This window comes from Onychostruthus taczanowskii, unplaced genomic scaffold (assembly GCF_017590055.1).
Source record: "Onychostruthus taczanowskii isolate IOZ18803 unplaced genomic scaffold, ASM1759005v1 scaffold7, whole genome shotgun sequence".
Taxonomy (NCBI): domain Eukaryota; kingdom Metazoa; phylum Chordata; class Aves; order Passeriformes; family Passeridae; genus Onychostruthus; species Onychostruthus taczanowskii.
Genome location: NW_024504786.1, coordinates 8,396,121 through 8,414,974, shown reverse-complemented (window position 1 = coordinate 8,414,974; position 18,854 = coordinate 8,396,121). Strand labels below are relative to the sequence as shown.

General features: G+C 54.0%; 2 protein-coding genes across 2 annotated transcripts in view; both read right to left on the bottom strand.

The window, feature by feature from the left end:
* EIF2B3 (eukaryotic translation initiation factor 2B subunit gamma) overlaps nt 1-6,004 on the bottom strand; it is a 99,803-nt gene extending 93,799 nt beyond the window's left edge. The window contains exons 1-2 of the mRNA XM_041421783.1: nt 5,656-6,004; nt 1,885-2,024 (exon numbers count right to left, since the gene is read on the bottom strand). Coding sequence (XP_041277717.1) covers nt 1,885-2,024; nt 5,656-5,803 — 288 coding nt within the window. The 5' untranslated portion in view covers nt 5,804-6,004. The remainder of the gene's footprint in view (nt 1-1,884; nt 2,025-5,655) is intronic.
* A 514-nt stretch (nt 6,005-6,518) lies between these two features.
* On the bottom strand, nt 6,519-15,025 carry LOC121345156 (E3 ubiquitin-protein ligase HECTD3-like). The gene is made up of 21 exons (XM_041421746.1): nt 14,331-15,025; nt 14,092-14,252; nt 13,481-13,573; nt 12,914-13,049; nt 12,468-12,583; nt 12,105-12,218; nt 10,951-11,033; nt 10,548-10,713; nt 10,140-10,221; nt 9,701-9,883; nt 9,559-9,608; nt 9,374-9,438; nt 9,045-9,148; nt 8,677-8,796; nt 8,459-8,548; nt 8,160-8,366; nt 7,781-7,910; nt 7,339-7,413; nt 7,002-7,083; nt 6,836-6,907; nt 6,519-6,688 (listed from the first exon to the last, which is right to left on the bottom strand). The coding sequence occupies exons 1-21, from the start codon at nt 14,658-14,660 to the stop codon at nt 6,604-6,606; spliced, it is 2,544 nt and encodes an 847-aa protein (XP_041277680.1). The 5' UTR covers nt 14,661-15,025; the 3' UTR covers nt 6,519-6,603.
* Nucleotides 15,026-18,854: the final 3,829 nt, after the last annotated feature.

The window sequence follows — 18,854 nt, the reverse complement described above, 5'->3', positions numbered from 1 at the left end:
GTCTTGGCTCTACTCCCTGTCACTTGCACTGCACACAAGCAAGTTGTCTATACTGTGCCACGTTACCTTGCTTTCACTGAGCATACTTGCTCTTCTGTCTGTGGGCAATTAACTCAATTTGTGACAACTAAGTTTCAGCAACGAGTTTAAACTTCTCATCAGACTTTTGGCATGGGCTGCAAAAAGCCTGCCAGCAAACTATGGCCACAAGAAGCAGTTGTTTTCACCAGGGAAACTCATTCTTCAACGTGATCACTCTCCCGCTGCACCGCAAACACAGCCAACATACAGCAGCTTTTCAGCTACCTCTACCGTGGAGTTCTCTCACCTATATCACACAGGAGAGGGCATTCCCTGTAAGAGGTGCACCAGTGGTATGCATTTACTAGAGGAATGACTCCAAAATACACAGTGCAGCAATCTGCTCAAGGACTTAGTATAGGCTTCTTTCAAATAAGAGACCACTTTGTCCTCTGTGTCCAGGGAAGCAGACATGGAATAAAAAGGGCAGAAGCAGCTGCTGCCACTCATACATAGCATCTGACTGAGTAAAACTTGTGTGGTTTTCAGGACTACCTCACATCTTCTCTAAGCCTTTTTTCTGGAAAATAAACAGAAGATCAACACTGCCGCCTGTGAAGACACACTATTTTCTAACTCACAGACACTCTACTTGCTGCCTCCCAGGGCCCCTAAGAAGACCTGCCTGGATTACCAAAAAGACAGACATCCCAACATAAGGGCTTGTCACTGATCAGACAATAAAACTGTAAGGTCAGGGTCCCAATTTGCAGTGCAGATACTTCCTTATTGCAAGCGTGTATTTAAAAAACACTGCCAAACTGAGTTATGACAAAACCTGATTCTCCACATGACAGAAACATTCAGTTCAGTTACACCAATTTTGTTAATTTTTATTTTCTTTGTCATGTATTCTCTTCACCCTCTGAATACCAGTCTGTACATTAATCCCTTGCCAGAACTGTCTCATGCCATCTACACATCTGTATTTGCCTTGAAGTTTCACCTTGTCTCAAATTAAGTCTTTCTCTTGGGAGTACATAGCCTGTAACACTGCACTTTATTAGCTTCAAAAAGAGCTTCAAAAAGAAACCTCAGCTTAAGCACTCATTGATGTTCTGTTGCAACATTTATTTAAACAGGCAATTTGGCTAAGATGGCCTAAACAGACAGGGAACAAATCCTATGATTAAGTCTATGACAGCAACAAAAACAAAATTCCGTCCCAGATCACAGCAAGAGCTCCGAGCAGCATTTCTGCCTTACATGGGAGTGTTTTAATTATGCAGCTGGAAATTAAAATTCTATAAACTGCTGGTTTTATTCGAACAGCAGCCCTTTATCACATCTGAGCACTGTTTACTGAAGAGCTTACTGTAAGACCAAGGGAACAAAAGCAGAGGAAAAGCAGAAAACTGAAGCCCAGCACAAGGGACTGACCCAAGAGCGCAGGCACGCCTGTGTCACGGCCAGCAGCGAACCCAAACTCTCTGGAGCATCACTGGAGCCTTAGACAGCAAAGAACGTTTGTGCAGAGCTGCTCCCCCGAGCACCAGGTAGACGGACAACAACTATCACACACTGTATCAAAAAATCATAGAAGCAAATACAACCTTTTAATTACCTCTCCAGAAAGCTAACACTGACCAAGAGGCAGCCAGAGCCCAGCCCGAACAGGCTCCAGCCTTCCCAATTGCAATCGTTCAGAGTCTTTGTGAGAGTTCCCTTGTGAGGTGGCCTTTACAAAATTCAGCTCTTTTGAAGACCAGGAAATTCAGTTATGCACAGGAACTCCTTACAACACAACAAAAAAAATTATAAACAAATAAACTTCCATTTAAGTTCAATAAAAGACAGTAATACCTTAATTTTCTGGTGAATATGCCTCAGTGAATCTGCTGTACCCATGTCCATGTTGTCACTGATGCACACAAAATCAAGCTTCATTTTTGTGTCCAGGTTTAGCATCTTCTGGATTTCCTTCCTTGTAATCACAATGACCTCTAGGACAAAGGAGAGTGAGATGAGATGAAGCAGAAAAAAAATCTAAATAGTATTTATCACAAATAGGATACACCCACTTTGTTATTTAGAAAGGCAGATGGAACTGTCAAAAGCCTTGAGTAACATAACTGGGTTCTCCACCCAGTCAAGCTCTTTTGGCAACAGTAACTTTTCACGAAAAGAATTAAACTCTAATGAATGTGAAAACAATCTCCCCTGCTTTGCTGGGTGGAGGTTGTTACTGAAAGGGACACATGCATGTGTGGCATGAGTTAGCAAGATAGAACAGACACTTCTATCATTAACCAGCAGCCTCAAACCATATGTCCTCAAACAGACCAATGGGACCCTGTGTTCATGTCACCAACACTTCAGAGCTCCGTCTTTTGCTGCCCCGATCCTGTGCAATCCTCTGTGGACAACACCAACCACACTATTACAATACAATGGTTAAACTATTTCTCAGCATCAGCTTGGCAAGAAAGTGCAGTAATATATGAGCAACAGACTCATTCCATCTACAAAAGAAAAAGGATAAATACATATTTGAAGGAAATCAACACTGGCATGAAAGCGTATTTTCCAAAATGAAGAATGTGAGAACAGAAGCTCTGCAAAGAAAAGGCTGAGGAAACAAGACAACAAGAAACCTTTTCCTCCAGTCTTAGGAATGGGAAGGAAAAGCAACAATCAAATTTTCCAGTTAAAATACCCCCTCAAAACACCTCAACACTATAACATTGTATTCCACATGGAATTTTAACAGAGAATTATAGGAAATAAGAAGTAATAATGATAATAATAGTATAGGCAAGATGAAAACACATCAGGAATAAATCTGCACCAATCAAAACTCAACTCATCTTGAACCTATTAAAAGAAAAGAGGAAGGAACTGTAAACATGGGAATTGTGTGGCATTTTGGTGCCAGAGACATGGCTGCTCTTCCACTCCCATACTGGATGCCAGTGTGGATTCAAAAGAGGCTGAAGAACCTAGAGAAAAGGACTGAAAGCACACCTTGAACTAGGCAAAGAATTAACTGATGAAGAGGGAACTGGTGTCAGGTGCAAGTTCTAAGCTCACGCAGTTCAGCATAAACCTGGTGAGCTGGGCAAAGGCCTCCTAAATATTAGGAGATGAAGCACTTGCAATTAGGGCAAAAGAAACAGTGAGTCAGCCCATGGAACACCTACTTACTTACATAAGCAAGTATGAGGAACTAATCATCCAGGGAGAGAATTCATGCCAGTGGATCATTGAATGCAGGGATGTACAGCTTGGTCACGGGTGTGAAGCACAGAAGGAGCAGGAAGGTGGCAGTTTGCTTACTGGAGCTGAATACATTTACTGAGTACAACCCTGCACGTCCACATTCTCACTGGAGACAGGTAAGCTGCAGCACTACGTGTGAGAAAGGAGAAAGGTCTGACTGCCACAGCATGGTTCAGGCTGGAAGGGACCACACTGGGTCATCTGACCCAACCTCCCTACTCAAGCAGCCTCGTCTCAAATCACACTGCACAGGATTGTGTCCAGATGGCTCTGGGATATCCCCAGTGAGGGAGATCCCAAATCCTCTCTGGCCAGCCTGTCCCAGTGCTCGGTCACCTGCACAGTAAATCTTCCTTATACTCAGAGGGAACTTCCTGGGAATCAGTTTCTCCCTGTTTCCTCTTGTACCATTGCTTGGCACCACTGAGCAGAGCCTGGTCCATCCTCTGACACCTCCTCTCAGAGACTGAGAGACATTGATTAGGTCTCTTCTCAGTCTTCTCTTTTCACCTCTGAACAGACCAGCTCCCTCAGCATTTCCTCATAAGGGATATGCACCAGTCCCTTCATCATCTTTGTTGCTCAAGCAGCCTCATCTCAAATCACACTGCACAGGATTGTGTCCAGATGGCTCTGGGATATCCCCAGTGAGGGAGATCCCAAATCCTCTCTGGCCAGCCTGTCCCAGTGCTCGGTCACCTGCACAGTAAATCTTCCTTATACTCAGAGGGAACTTCCTGGGAATCAGTTTCTCCCTGTTTCCTCTTGTACCATTGCTTGGCACCACTGAGCAGAGCCTGGTCCATCCTCTGACACCTCCTCTCAGAGACTGAGAGACATTGATGAGGTTCCCTCTCAGTTGTCTCGAGGCTGAACAGACCAGCTCCCTCAGCATTTCCTCATAAGGGAGGTGCTCCAGACCCTTCATCATCTCTGTTGCTCTCCACTGGACCTGCTCCAGGAGCTCCATGTCCTTCCTGTCCTGAGAAGCCCAGGACTGGACACAGCACTCCAGATGTGCCTCACCAGGGCTGTGCAGAGGGGCAGCTACTAAAATAAAAAAAGACAGGAGAACAGGCAGACAGAAGGCAGACAATCAGAATGCAGATTTCAACAAACAAAAAACAAATCCAAAGAACATAAGTTCTTTAGGATTTTCTAATGAAACAGAATAAAGGCAAAGTCTGCTCTTAGTTTTGTTCCCTCCCACTGAAATAGTAAGAGACTAACATGGATAATCATGAGCTCATCTCTACAGAAGATAGGAACAGTCAGGAAGAAAACCACAGACTCAGGATGAAGTACAGAATAATCACAGAGACAAAACAGAGAAGAAACACAAAAAAACAAACACAAGCACAAAAAGCCCAGATGCTTGAAAGGTGTCAGGAAGAACCTTTGTAAGAAGTTGGGGGGGCGCCACAGAAAGATTTGGTCCAGCACTCAAAAGGTGAACAAAAGCCTAACCTTAGAAGATACTGAGGAAGCTCACCAGGTACTAAACAGCACCTTAGTCTTGGTGTGAAACAAAGGCACAGGTGAGCAGCACTCTGCCATTGCCCCCGCCCTGCTGGGCGAGCAGGGTGCTCAGCTCTGCAGCCACACGGACTGAGCACTCAGAGCCAGCAGCCCCGAGCTTGGGCCAGGCTGAAGCAACAAACCACCAGCCATCCCCAGAGAGCTGGCACGTCTCACGCTGCTGCCGTTAATGACTCTGAGAAAGAAACACGGGAGACTCAGGTTAGCGACCCAGGGAACGACATCAGAGCTGGGAAAGGCCTCGAGTCACAGAATCGCTGCAATGTTGGAAAAGATCATGAAGATCATCAAGTCCAACCAACCAGCACCACCACCACGTTCACCACTAAACCACGTCCTCAAGTGTCATATCCTAATGGTTTCTGAACACTTCCAGGGATGGTAACACCACCACTTCTCTGGGAAATCTCTTCCAATGCTTTAAAACCCCTTTAGTGACAAAGACTTTCGTAATATCCAATCTAAACCTCCCGTGGTACAACTTGAGGCCATTTCCTCTCGTGGGAGCAAAGACCGACACACAGCTCCCTACAACCTCCTTTCAGACACCCGCGGCCCTCGCTGAGAAGAGGGGCGCAGGCACAGAGAGCGCAGCCGAGAGGGCAGGAAGGGATGCGACACGGGCCAACAGCACAGCCCCAGCGCACGGGGGAGCTGCGCTACAGCACCTGCCGCGGCCAACGGGGCACCTGCGGCACGGCGGGAGAACGGCGGGAGAACGGGCGGGAGCGGCGGCGGCGACCCGGGACAGCCCGCAGTGACCAGGGGAGCCCGCGGTCACCAGGGTCAGCACGCCCAGAGCCCGCCGTGCCTCACCTTCGAAGCCGGCGCGCTCCAGCAGGTTCAGCGGGTACCAGAGCAGGGGCCGGTTTCCCACCGGGAGCAGCGGCTTCGGGATGCTGGAGGTCAGGTCCGTCATGCGGGAGCCGCCTCCGGCCGCCATCACCACGGCCTGGAACTCCATCGTGTGGCGGAGTGACACACAGAGGCAGGGCCTCACCGGGACAGCTGAGACAAGGCCGGCTCACGGCTCCGCTCCCTGCGACCGCTCCCGGCACTGACAGCGCAGCAATGGCGGCGCGGCCGCGCTGCGCCTGCGCGCGGGCAGCCGAGAGCGTCGATCGCGGGCGAGCGCCGATAGAATCGATCCGCTTCCCTGGTGGGCTGCGGGCGGCCTCCACCCAGCCAGGACGGCGAGAGGAATGCCGAGCGAAGAGACCCCGCGCTGCCGAGCACCGAGTCATGGATCCCGGCCCAGCGGCGGGGGGCGCTCGGCGGAACAGCGCCCCCAGGCGGCCGGAAAGAGGTAATGGAGGGACAGCGGGGACTCTGTGTGGGGACACTGGGGGCTCTGTGTGGGGACACTGGGGGCTCTGTGTGGGGGTACCGGGGACACTGGGGGCTCTGTGTGGGGACACTGGGGGCTCTGTGTGAGGGGCACTGGGGACTCTGTGTGAGGGATACTGGGGACACCGGGGGCTCTGTACTGGGGACACAGGGGGTCAGTTTGCAGCTGTGCTCCCCACACCATGGCCAGAGAAGGGACAGGACTCACAGTGCTCCCTGTCCCCACATGGCACGCTCTCCACAGCCTGTGTGGGCAGCACCCAGCGGCCATGCCATGCTGACCCTTCCAGCTGCAGCCCCTGACCTCGAGAAGCACAGACACAAACAGCACCTGGGGCAGGACAGCAGGATCTGGCCCTGCAGTTTTATTGAATCCAGTGTCCCCGAGGCTCCCCTGGTGTGGGGCACATGGGGGTGTCATTCATCCCAGGGGTTCTTGTCGGTGTCGATGGACATGCAATTGTACACGGCGTAGCGCAGCAGCTCCTCGCAGACCTTGGCCCTGGCAGGGGGAACACCAGGTCACAGCCACGATGGCCACTGAAAACCTCAGGCTTCCCTCCCCTGGGGAAGGCCTGGGGAGTCTTGATGGGAACCCCAGCACCAGCCCCAGGGAGTGGGGAGCATCCCTAGCCCCAGCTCAACTCACGAGGAATAGTTGGGCAAGAAGAAGCTGCAGGAGCACGTGCAGGCCTGTGGCATCAAGTCCAACGCATCCAAGCTTGGGAGAAAGGAGAGTCAGACCCCAGCACGGCAACCTGATATCATGGGGGGACCCCAGCATGGCACAGGGACCCCAGGCAGGATGGACTCACTTCGACCTTTCCGGGTAGACACGGATCTCAACTGGGAGGCGGCTCCGGCCGGTGACGAACTTGAGGAAACGGCTAAGATCCTCTGAGAGGAAGGACAGAGCTCAGGTCTCAGGGACAGGACTGTCCCAGCAAGATCTGCCTTGCACAATCACCCCAGGAGCATGGGGCAAAGCTAAGGGATCCTCTCAGAATCCCAGGAAGGGCCGGGTGGGATGACCCCAGCTGCTTCCCAGGAAAGCATCTGGTGAGCACCCCTGGGGCACAGGACAGTGGGTACCCCATACCCTAGCCTGTCCTACTGCACAAGAAGAGCAGGTAAAGGTTTGGGGTCACTCACCACTGGTGAAGTTGTTGAGTGCCTCCAAGAAATACTGGATACGGGTATCATCAGAGGGGAAGTCATCAAACTTGACTGCAACAAAGAATGTGAAATGGCTTAATTAGAAACTTCCAGCAAAGCAAAGGAAAGGAGGAGACACTGTGCTCCTTGGTGAGCCCTGGCACCCCTGAGTGGGACGAGCACCTTGTGTCATGGTGGGTGGAGAAACAGAGGTCCTAGTTTGCAGAGTGGCCATTCCCCTCTGATAAGGATAAGGACCAGATGGACCAGAGTGGGGTTTGCTGCTAAACCTGAAGCATCCAGGGACCCTCTAGCTTATCCTCCCCCAGGCTCTCAGACACCCCGTGACCAGGATGCATGTGCACGACAAGCATTATCAAGGGGATCCCCTGCCCTTGTGGAGGGCAGGGAGCAGCTCTGGGCTGGCCCTGTGACTCACTGAACTTCTGTAGCTCAGCTGCTGTGATCTCAGGGTCCCCACAGATCCTCTTCTCCATCTGCTGCCAGGTGAGCAGGTCCAGCACGGGCTGGGGCACCACACAGAGCAGCCCGGCACGTATGGCTGCAATCTATGGGACACAGGACAGGCTCCATGTCACCACAGTGGGTCTGAGCCCCAGGCAGCCACCTAGGGCTCCGGGGACAGCAACCACAGGACCCCAAAAGGCATCACCAGGACACATGGACATCCTGGGCATGGGATGCACAAAGAAACACCCAGATGGAGCTGGCAACCACCAGTCCCACAAGTACCAGGACGTCTTGCCACAGGAGCAGGGTCCCCTTGCAGCCCTGTCAGCCCTGGGGGACAGTGTCACCTGCTCCTTGCTCTCCTCCAGCCGAGCCTTTTGCACCAGGCGGATGAACTCCTTGCGGTCCTCGTAGCGCACAGCGGTGTTGCTGCCGTTGGGGATCAGCTCCACCATGCGCTGGTCACTCAGCAATGTTGTGTACGTCAACTCTCTGCCAAAAATGAACTCAAAGCCTTCCTTGTCCACCCTCTCCAGCACCTCCAGCCGCTTCACCTGAAATCCAAATGTGCAGTAGTCACCACAGTGGAGCCAGAGCAGCCACGAGACAGCACAGCACTGCCCTGCCAGCACCCAGCCCTGCTCACCAGCTCTGAGTCCACAGTGGCAAAGTCCTTGCTCCAGCTGACCTCCTCCCCTGCCAGCTGCTTCCACACCAGTGCCGGCAAAGACAGGATCTGCCAAAAGGAGTGGACACACGCATTCTCCTCCTGCCTCTTCTTCACCCACGGGCAGCCCCTCTACCCAAGACAATGTGGCCCCTGCCAAGCCCCCTCACTGGCCAGGAAGGCTCTGCTGTGCTCACCAGAAGCTCCTTGCTCCTCAGGGCTGCTCCCATCAACTGCCCGATCCACTCATACTTGGGGAAGTCCTTGCAGGAGGGGTTGGGGACATACATGTCCCTGCTGTCACTGCTGCTGTTAGCCTGTGCGAGAGACTCTTAAGGCACAGAGATGTGACGAGCCCAGCGTAGTCCCTCCTGCAGGCCCCCCCTACATTCTCCCCTCCACCTGCCTCTCCTGCCCTTTACAGCACTCCAGGAGATCTCCAACACCCAGGTACAAGCACAGCTCCCCCAGCCAATAGCCCTGCAAGCATGAAGATAGGGCTAACACCCCTGGCTCTGCTGGCTGAGTCCCCTGGCCTGGACAGGCAGACTGTGGGATGCCAAACCTGATTGGAGGTGCGCACAAAGAACGGCAGGGGCATGGGCACATCGCTGGAGCTGGGACACAGTTCCTCTGACACATCTGACAGGCTGTCCCGAAAGCCACCACCTGCAGGGGGGGCAGAGGATGGTTAGTGCCTGATACACCAGGGCCAGACACTGAGCCACAGGATCTGGCCAAGCTGCCCCACTCCCTGGGGCAGCAGCAGCACCGCTGGTGGGGTAGGGGAGATACAGGAATGATCTCATGTTTGCAGAGCAGGGCTGCCTCTCCCAGCCTGGGCACCCAATGAGCTGCACCCCAACACATGAGACACCAGGGGAGAGCTCTCACCATTATCAATGATGCCCTCAGTGATGAAATCGCACTCCCACCACTGGCTGTGGGTCACGGGCCACCTGTGGGGAAGCAACAGCCCCATGCACATCCCTCCTCCGAGCATACCAGCAGCACCTGGAATCCCCTTGCACCCTGCTCTGGGGAAGTGACACCCCACAAATATGACACTGAAGACCTACCTGTAGTCCAGGGGCTGATTGTTCTTGGAAGATCTGAGGCCTTCATACAGCTGGAGAGTAGTAGAGCAGAAAGGGGATGAGATGGGGGCAAGATACCTGCTGAAGTGACAGGTACCTGGCACAGGGCATGGTGCTGCCATACCTGGGTGAAGACGGCATTCCTACAGCTGGGGTCCAGCGCGGGGTTGGCACGGTGCTCCCGGGCCAGGAGCCTGTTGATGTAGAGCTTTGGCAGGGTGTGAGGAGCAGAGCTCTCTGAGGACTGCAGACAGTGGGCAATGAGGGCTTCACTCTGCTTGGACAGCAGCAGGAATGGCTTCATGCTCTAGCAAGGGACAAGCAGGGATGGTTAGAGGTCTGATCCTGCCACCACCTGCTGTCTTTTCCTCTCCTCAAGTCAGCCCTGGTGTCACAGGGGATGCTCTTCCATCCCTCAAGCCATGTCAAACATGGCAGCTCTCAGCCCTGAGCTGGTCTGTTCGCACTAGATAAGGAGGAAACACTACAGCCCCCAGAAAACCTGAACTTGTGAGGAGATGCCACTACTGGCACCATCGCAGGGAAGCCTGGCACATGCTCACCCTGAGTGCATTGAAGGTGCCGATGCTGTCCTCGGAGAGGGGGATCAGGTAACACAGGACACTTTCCAGGAGCTGGACAAATCTGGAGACAGGAGAGAAGCAGTGTGAGGCTGCAGGAGAGCAGCATTTCACCACAACCCCAGGGGACTGTGCTCCCTGCACATGGGTCCCCTCCAGCCCATCGAGGGACATCACCCACCCAGCACCCTCTGTCCAAGCACTTTATTTCATTTCCCTCAAAAAAATGCTGCAAACATTTTGCCCAGCCCATGCTGCTGCACTGCAGCTGAATCACTGCAGAGGGTCTCTGTGGGGCCAGTGCTGCCTCCAGGGGCTGCCCTGCAGGTCAAGGCAGGATGATTTTGGGACTGAGATCACTGCAGGAATTGTGGCATCCCTGTGCCGTACCTCTGAATGAGCACAGCTCGCCGGTACAGCATGTCGGCATCCACCCCTTCCAGGAGAGGGTAGCGAACCAGCCGGGCCGGCTGGAACATGTCAGAATTCAGGATCAGGTCCCACTCCCAGAAGGACACGATCTTAATCCCCTGCAGACGGACATTGTACCCTTGGTCTGCCAATAAAGAACAGCGATGCTGCGTGTGCTGCAGCCAGCATGGCTTGGATGCTGCAACAAGAGGCGAGGTGCCCCCAGCACCTGCAGCATCTCATACGAAGCTCATTCCTCAACCTTCCCGCCAGTGGATCCCAAAAAGCAGCAAGTGTGGTAGGAGGAGCTGCAGGATCAGGACTAGCTGTGGGTTTAGGGCCAGGCTGGGCTGGCAGCCACAGTCTGGGTGCACAGGCTCACCCCGGCACTCCAGGAAGCGGATCTCCAGCACGGGCATGTGTGTTTTCATGTCACGGAGGATGCAGACACTCTGGTAGCTGTTCCTGCACACAGCACGGAGGGAGATGGAAGAGCCATGAGGCACAGACAATGGTGAGGTGGCCAGCGAGGCACAGGCCACTCTGGCTCCCCTGCCAAGGATGTGCTTCTACCCATGCAAAAGCCCCCCCACCTCACCAGGGCTGTGGCAGGAGGTGCCCAAGCAGAGAAGAGGCTGTCAGAGGCACAGAGACGTTCTGGAGAAGGTGGAAGCCGCATCCAAAAAGCGAGAAAAGAGCACAAATTCAAAGCAGTACAGAAAGACAAGGTGGCTGAGAGCATGTCACTGTTCTTGGGGGGTCCCAGCACATCTCACAAGGGCAGAACCATCCTTCAAGCAGAGTTGGTCATGCAAGGGTGGTGTGTTTTTGAAAGAAACAGATTTGTGTAAATGAGCAATTTACTAAGTGTATTTTCAATGCCTTGTCAAGGTCCCATCAAAGTCCTGTGAGCCCATGGGGAAAAAACACTGCAAGCATTCAGATGCAGTAAGGACCTGGCTCCTGTCACTGCAAAGGACATCTCTGCAGTCTCAAGGGTTCTTCTTCAGAGACAGATTTCACTGGTCAGCCAGAAAACATCAAACAGGCACATTTTGGGAGAAGGTGAAGGAGACCTTTGCACTCCTGTGTAAGCCCCTGGCTTGAGAAGGGTGTTCAGGGCTCAGGTGAAGATGGAGAGGTGAAGCACCCCAGGACTTCTTGGCTACAGCAAGGCAGAGATGCTCAGGAAGGTGGCAGCAGTGACGTGTGTTCCGAAGTGAGGAGGAAGAGGCAGGAAGACCACCAAAGTCACCAGGCAGAAGGAAGCATGCTGCAGACCAGCTGCTGCAGCATGGGTGAGGAGCAGGAGAGGAGATTAAGGCATTTGACTGGCACATGGAAGCAAGGGACCACCACACTTGTGGGAGCAGATGTAGCCTACACCCAGGGAGTCCCAACCCTTGGAGAGCCACTGTCACTGGCAAGTCACTCAGAACCAGCCCCAGTCCCATCCTTAACATCTGCTCAGGATGCAGAGACAGCTCAGGAGTTTGGCACAAGCTGGGCACACGCTGCTCCTCACTCATTACTCACTCATTAATTAGGACTGTTCTCAGGTGCTGCAGCCTGCTTGGTGTTCCCCCATACACAGCCACTCGCCTGGGTACATAGGAGTTGGACTGCCCATCCAACATCAGCCACAGCCTCCTGTGGAAGAGAAGAGCAAGGAACAGCATTGTCCTCCCCTCATGAGCTGCCTGGGTCCAGAGGTGCCCCCAGAGTTGTACCAAGCCTGGGGCAAAGCTGTGTCTTCCTGGGGTGCCTTTGGCAGCAGCTGTCCCCCACCTCAACCCCACACCCCCAACTGCAGCTGGGTTGAGGAGGAAGTGCTTTGCCCTGCACTCTGCCCTTCCCTGGCACAGTTGTTGGCATGCAGGGGACACCCCCAGGTCTCACTTGACAATGGTGCCTTTCTTCATGTTGAGCCGCACCCAGTGCTGCCCCGGGGGCCCGCTGCTCTCCCAGAAGGTGTACGTCAGGTTGTCTGTCAGATGGGCTGCAACACAATCCTCCTGCAAGAGTGCAGTGAGCAGAGGGAGGGAGATGAGCATCCTTGGAGATGCCACGGCCTCCTCTGTGTTTTGTGGGTCCAGAGGAGGTCAGGAGCAGGCCAGCCCCTTGATTTGCTAGGCTGTGGGTGGATGGTGGTTCCCTGACATAGCAAACTGGGCATCGCTGTGGACTCCTGGTGCCCCAGAGACACAATGGGGTTTTGCCCCCAACACCCAACAGCTTTGCTAGAGCAGCAAAAACCCCCCACCATGTCCTGCCCCTTGCAGGGGCAGGTGGCGATGCTCACGTCTTATGCTGATTTTAGGCTGCAGAGGAGCCCCAGTACGCACCGTGTGTGAGGAGACCTCGATGCTGTTGATGTGTTCCTTGGTGCAGTCCATGCACTGCAGCTTCTTCTCGCTGTGATCGTACAGGAAGCGCCCCAGCTCCATGTCGTGCTCATAGGTCCAGCCTGGGGGCACGGACCTGCAGGGAGTCTCTGTGTTAACAGATGAGGAGACCAGGCTGCACCCCAAACCTGGCCACCAGCAATGTGCAGGAGCCCCAGCCCCAGCTGAGACTGGCTGCAGTGTCTCATGGCCACCAAATGGACATGGTGCCAAGCCACTGTCCCTGCAGCAGACAGATGGCATGGCTCTATCTCATCACCAGCACACCAGGTACTAATGGCCACTCCAGCCCAGTGGGAATAGCAGTACACAGTCACTCCAATGGTCCATGGAGCAAAGGCCATCTTCGCTGGAGCAGTGCCGAGGTACCAGTGTAAAAGGCATCTCATGGCACTCATCCTCCCCCCTCCAGACCCTGAAGCCAGTCTTGGCCCTGCAGGCATGTCCAGGCCCTGGCCAGCAGCCCCTCAGGATGCTGCAGTCCTGCTCGAGGAGATGCATTCATACCGAAACTTCTGCACGGCAGCCTCATCCTGCTCTATGAGTCTGGGCATCTCTCCAAGGCGCATGGAGTACGTCAGGTCCACCACTTGTTCCCAGCTGGAGCAGCAGGGGCGGAGGAGTCACACAATGGAAAAGATGTGTCAGTGCTCAGTGTGTCCATTACTGCCTTAGCCTGAAGTATAGTCAGCAGTAGTGGGGCACTGGGGGTGACATCCAGGAACAGCTGTGGGAAGGATGAGTGTCCCTGCACCCGAATACCGGCTGGGAGGGAGCAGGGGAATCCCGCCCTGCACGTGACCTTCCATCATGAAAATAAGATTTGAGCTCTCTGATCACTGCACTACCTCTGTGTCATCGCTCAGCCCAAATGCAAACGACTCAGAACTCCCCTGGTATCATTCTGTGCAGGCGCTGCCACAAGCAAACAGGATTCATCTACGAGGGAGCACCCACCTGCCCGCCGGTGCTCGGCGGGGATGGGTCCCACCTGCACTGGAGGGAGTGAGTGGGTTGTGCTGAGCGTGCCCAAGGAATTTGGGATGGTTGGGTTGCATGTCCTCTGTGGGGACCGGTCACACGCGTCTCCAGCGCCCAGTTCCTACCCGGGGCCATACCTGACAGCAGGTCTGTAATCAACGCCCAGCGTTTGGTGCTGATACTGGATCCTCTGCACGGAGTCCACCGGAACTAATTTATCTCCTCCCTCTCCGAACCTCTGCGCCAGGACCCAGCCCTCCGCCAAGCCACGGGTGCCCGTGTACTCCTCCAGATGCTCCTAAAGGCACATCCCGTCCTGTCACCGCCGTCGGGACCCGGCATTCCCGGGTGGTTCCCGGTGCCGCACCCGCGTTACCTTGCTGAGCTTGACCCAGAGCCCGGCGCCGTTGCAGTACTCCTCGCCGGTGGCGCGCAGGCAGCCGCCCTTCCGCACCTCGATCGTGGCCCGCGCCGCCCGCTTGCCGCCCCGCGCCGGCCCCGGGCTGTCCCACACGCTGAGCAGGCTGCGGGCGGCGGCGGCGGCCGCGGCGGCCGAGGGGTCCTTGCAGATCTTGTACTGCACCTCCCGCGGCACGTAGCAGAGCGCGGCGGGCAGCGCCCGGGCGCGGCGGAAGCACTCGCTGCACTGCAGCAGGAACCGCAGCCGGCCCAGCACCTGGTGCGGCGCCTCCCCGCCCGCCCTCATCGCGCTCCGGGCACCGGCTCCGCGCCGCTACGCTGCGCCTCGGGCCGTCCGGACCGTTCCCCGACCGTGCCCGCCCTGGAATGCCCGCCGGGCCGGGGCGCCTCCGGCGGGGCCGCCGTGCCCGCCTCCGTCCGGGGCAGCCCCGCCTCGGACAGCCCTCACTTCCCAGCTGCCGCCTCCGCGTCAGGCAGGCGCCGCTCCGCCCGTGCCCCGGGCACGCCCCAGCGCTTCTTCATCGCTCTCGGGCAGCGGGCGCTCCGGTCTTCAGCTCCGGGCCGCCTTTGCCAAGATGTGACTCGGGCACGCCCACTTCAGTATCCGGCAGGAGCTGACCCCGGGTCATGGGCATCCCCTTTCCCCGGCTTAGGACTCTGCTCTCTCTCGGCCTGCAACATCGCTGTCATTGCCTGCATTCCGACAGGCACAGAGGGAGGGAGTCTTGTAGCATCAGGGCACAGAGTTACATCTCCAGCATAGATAGCGAAAAGAGTTTAGTGGGAATTGTGGTATGGGAGAGCCAGCTTCTGGCTGTTATATCCCTGCCCTGGGCAGGCCTGCAGCAGGTGGAGATGCCCCAAGCACTGCTGGGGAGGAGGACAGGCTTCCCTGCCCAGAACAGCTTTACCTCAGGTGGCAGAGGCATCCTGGCAGCAGGAGTGAGGCCATTACACCCAAAAGCATCCAACCCCACCTCCCCCACCCCTGAACATGGGGTGTGCCACCTCACATCATGTCTGCTTGTTGCATTCCACAGCAAGGCGATGGCAGAGAGCAACTCAGCTCCACCCCACGCTACCTTAATTTCTTCAGGTTGGGCACAAAGGGTGGAGTTGAAGGATCATGAAACAAGCAGGCTGGCAGAGCTCAAAGGTCCCCTGGTGCTTGCCTGCTCTCCTGGCAGGTCAGAGTCCAGCTCCATCCCTGCTCCAAAGGCACAGTGCAGAGAGATCCAACAGCTGTTCATCCCTGCAGTGTTACCTATTGAACAGGCATGACTGTGCCTCACCGCAGCAATGGCCACCTGCCCTGCCATGAACTACAATGCAGAAGAAATGCAGGCTTGGGCCTTGCTCTTACCTGCAGTAACCATAGCCAGGAAGGTTCTGGGCCCTCCTTCTGCAGCCACAGTCACCCTGTAGCACTGATTTGCAGAGTTGCTGCAAAGGGTTAAGCCAGTTAATACTCTGAATCACCTCTGTGACACTACTTTGTGTGCAAGACATGCAGGGCCAATTTCTGCCTCACCTCCAGCAGCCTCTCACAGCACCAGTCTTCATTGCTGCTTAGAATCACAGAATCATTTAGGCTGGAAAAGACTTCTTAGTTCATAGAGTCCAACTGTTGACCCAGCACTGCCATGTTTATGACTAAACCGTGTCCCCAAGTGTCACATCCAGTATTTAACCCAACAGAAGGACACAGGAGCCCCAGGCAGACCTGAGAAACCATCAGGAAGGCCAGAAGCAGTTAGTTCATTCAATTTATTCTAGATCCTACACGAGGTAGGGACAGACAGAACTTGTCAAACTACTAAGAGTTTGTCATACTCCAGGGTAGTAGTAGCATAACAAGAATAGCTAGACTACATGTGCATTATTAATCACCTGAAACTATTCTGACAATCCTGCAAGTTGAAGGCAGGAGAGAGCAAGTGGTTATATGGAGCCATGATGGCATCACTCCCTCCCCCAGGTTACCCCTACCCACCCTGTAGAGCTGCACTTCTGGCACATGGAGATGCTCCTCAGCAGCACAGAGACAGTAGCACCTTCCTTAGGATAGCACTGGCTTGAAAATCGATCTCCACTGATTTGAGACTGATTGTTGGGGCAAGGACACGCAGCTGCTGGTTCCTGATACTCAGAACACTCTCACCCCAGGCCACATGCAGCAGGATTCCAGGGCAGGGGCACTTGATTTGTGCCGTCAAACATGACAGGAGACAGTTCCTACCCACAGCTTTAGACATCAGAGAAGAAACGTGACCCAGCACTGACCTAACACCTATTTTGGGCCCCTGAGATTGGCCAGAGTTGAGCCAGGCTGACCTTTTCCACAATTCGCTGGGCTGTCCCAGCAGACATTCAGTTTGTGATTGGCTTTAAAATGCTGCAGATGAGAGGACCACGCAGAGGACATCCGGGCCAGCTCCCCCTTCCCAGCTTACCTTTGCACAGCAAACTGAACAGCACAATCAGTGGGTTATCTTGGCATCAATTCCACAGCAGCCACATTTTTCCAGACCCTCTGACCATGCACCTAACCATCTCACTGCTGCAATGGGCTCCTCCTCCTACTAGAGGGGCTTTCACAGGTCTCTCCACCCCAGTACACCACCACAGCAGCAACTGCTGCAATTCTCCAACATGCATATAGTGATAACACAAAATAGACATTAAAACAATGGTTTATATGGTAAAAAGATGTTTTTCTCAGTATGCCTGTAGGAGTTAAATTCAGACCATCGTGGGTGATTCCCTTTCTGCTAGGGCCAGGGTCCTGTTACTACAAATATCTTTTAAACAGAAATCTCTGTCACCAGCTAGATCCTTTCCCCAGAGTTCCAGCAAGCCCTTGGGCAGCACTCAGTGGCAGGAAATAAGAGGTCTCAGATGCTAAAAGACCTTGCTGGAAGGAAGAGTAGAGAAATGCAGGAAACTTGGGAAAAAACTAGTTGATAACTCCACAGTCATCAAGTGTTTCAGGTTAGGGAAGGCCTAGATCTAAAGCCAGCAGGATGAGACTGGAAGGCTGATCACAGTGCCCAGGGCTGTACAAGAAGTCTTGAGCATCTCCAAAGACAGAGGCATCACAATGCTTCTAGGAAAGGATCCCACCACTTTAGCCAGGTTCTGCTCTCAGTGTTGCCTTGCACAGCAGCTCTCCTCATCATGGAAGGCTGGAGCTGTGTACATGGAAAATGAGAGGGAACAGAGATGTCTAAACACATCTCAGTGAGAAATCTGAAGTGTTCTGGGTGTACCTCTGTAACTGCCTCAGTTACTCTCCTTCAGCTGCAGTTGCTTCCAAGGGCAGGGGAGCCAGAGGTGCTTTCTCCCCCACAACTAATCACCCCAAGCAGCCCTAGCTGGCTCCTAACCTGCCCATTCCAACAGGTGACATCAGCTCACCCTCCACCAAAGACTAGGGCCATCTTATCCATCCCCTCCTGAACTACTTACCAACCAACCAACCCCTGCCCAGCAATAAAGAGAGGAGTCTATTTTATTGCTGCTTCTAATTCTGCTCAGAAAATAATGTGGCCTCCTGCTGATGTCCAGTAGAGGCAAGAGGGCAAGATTGGAAAAAGCAGTATCAACTCCATTCCAATGTCAGTCCCTTTTCAGATGGCTTATTTCAAAGCCCAGCTCGCTGCTCCAGGCTTCATCCATAACACTCCTGACTGAGAGCAAGCCAGCAGATCAAAGTCCTTTCACCAGCTTACTCATGCCCATTTAAAATGACACCCTAGGAAGTGACTCAGCCACCAGCACAGAAAATTATCGCACTAGTTCCACTCCTGTTCCCATTCACACTGGTGGTTGAAATCAGCCACAAAGCTACAGAGATCAATTCTGGGACAGCTCTAGGATTTACAGAAGACCTCCTCCAGCAGACAGGACTTCACACCCACCCAGCTGAGCATGGAAGGCCCTGCTGCAAGCAAGGGCTGCCATAAACAGCTTCTCTAAATCACCCTGTGCTCTCTCCACTCACCACGATGCAGGAGATTGCAGCACATGCTCCTTCCTGGTCCTACATCCCTTTTAGTAACAACCCTCCTCGGCACATCTAGGAATCCGTTTCAAAAGAAACTCATGAAGGGAAGGACTTTACAACTGCAAGTGACTTCTGGATGACAGACTCCTTCAACAGAGGAGAAAAAGCTATGAAACATTAAGACAGGATAAATCTTAACTCACAGCATCAGCCCCAATGACTCTGTGACTCACAGTAGTGGATGTCCAACAGACCACACAGGCTGAAAATGGGGCTGGAGGTATAAATGTAGACTAACACCTAGCAGCACCCAGTGCTAGGCAATGGCCAGCCCCGGCCAGAGCTGGAAAGATCCACAAATACTTCCAAACAGTTGTGAAGGTTTCATTGCCCACTCCTCAGTCACAGAGCATGTGTCCATCTGCTTAAAGAGCTCCAACTCTTGGTATCCGGTTTCTACACTGCCCTAGGGCA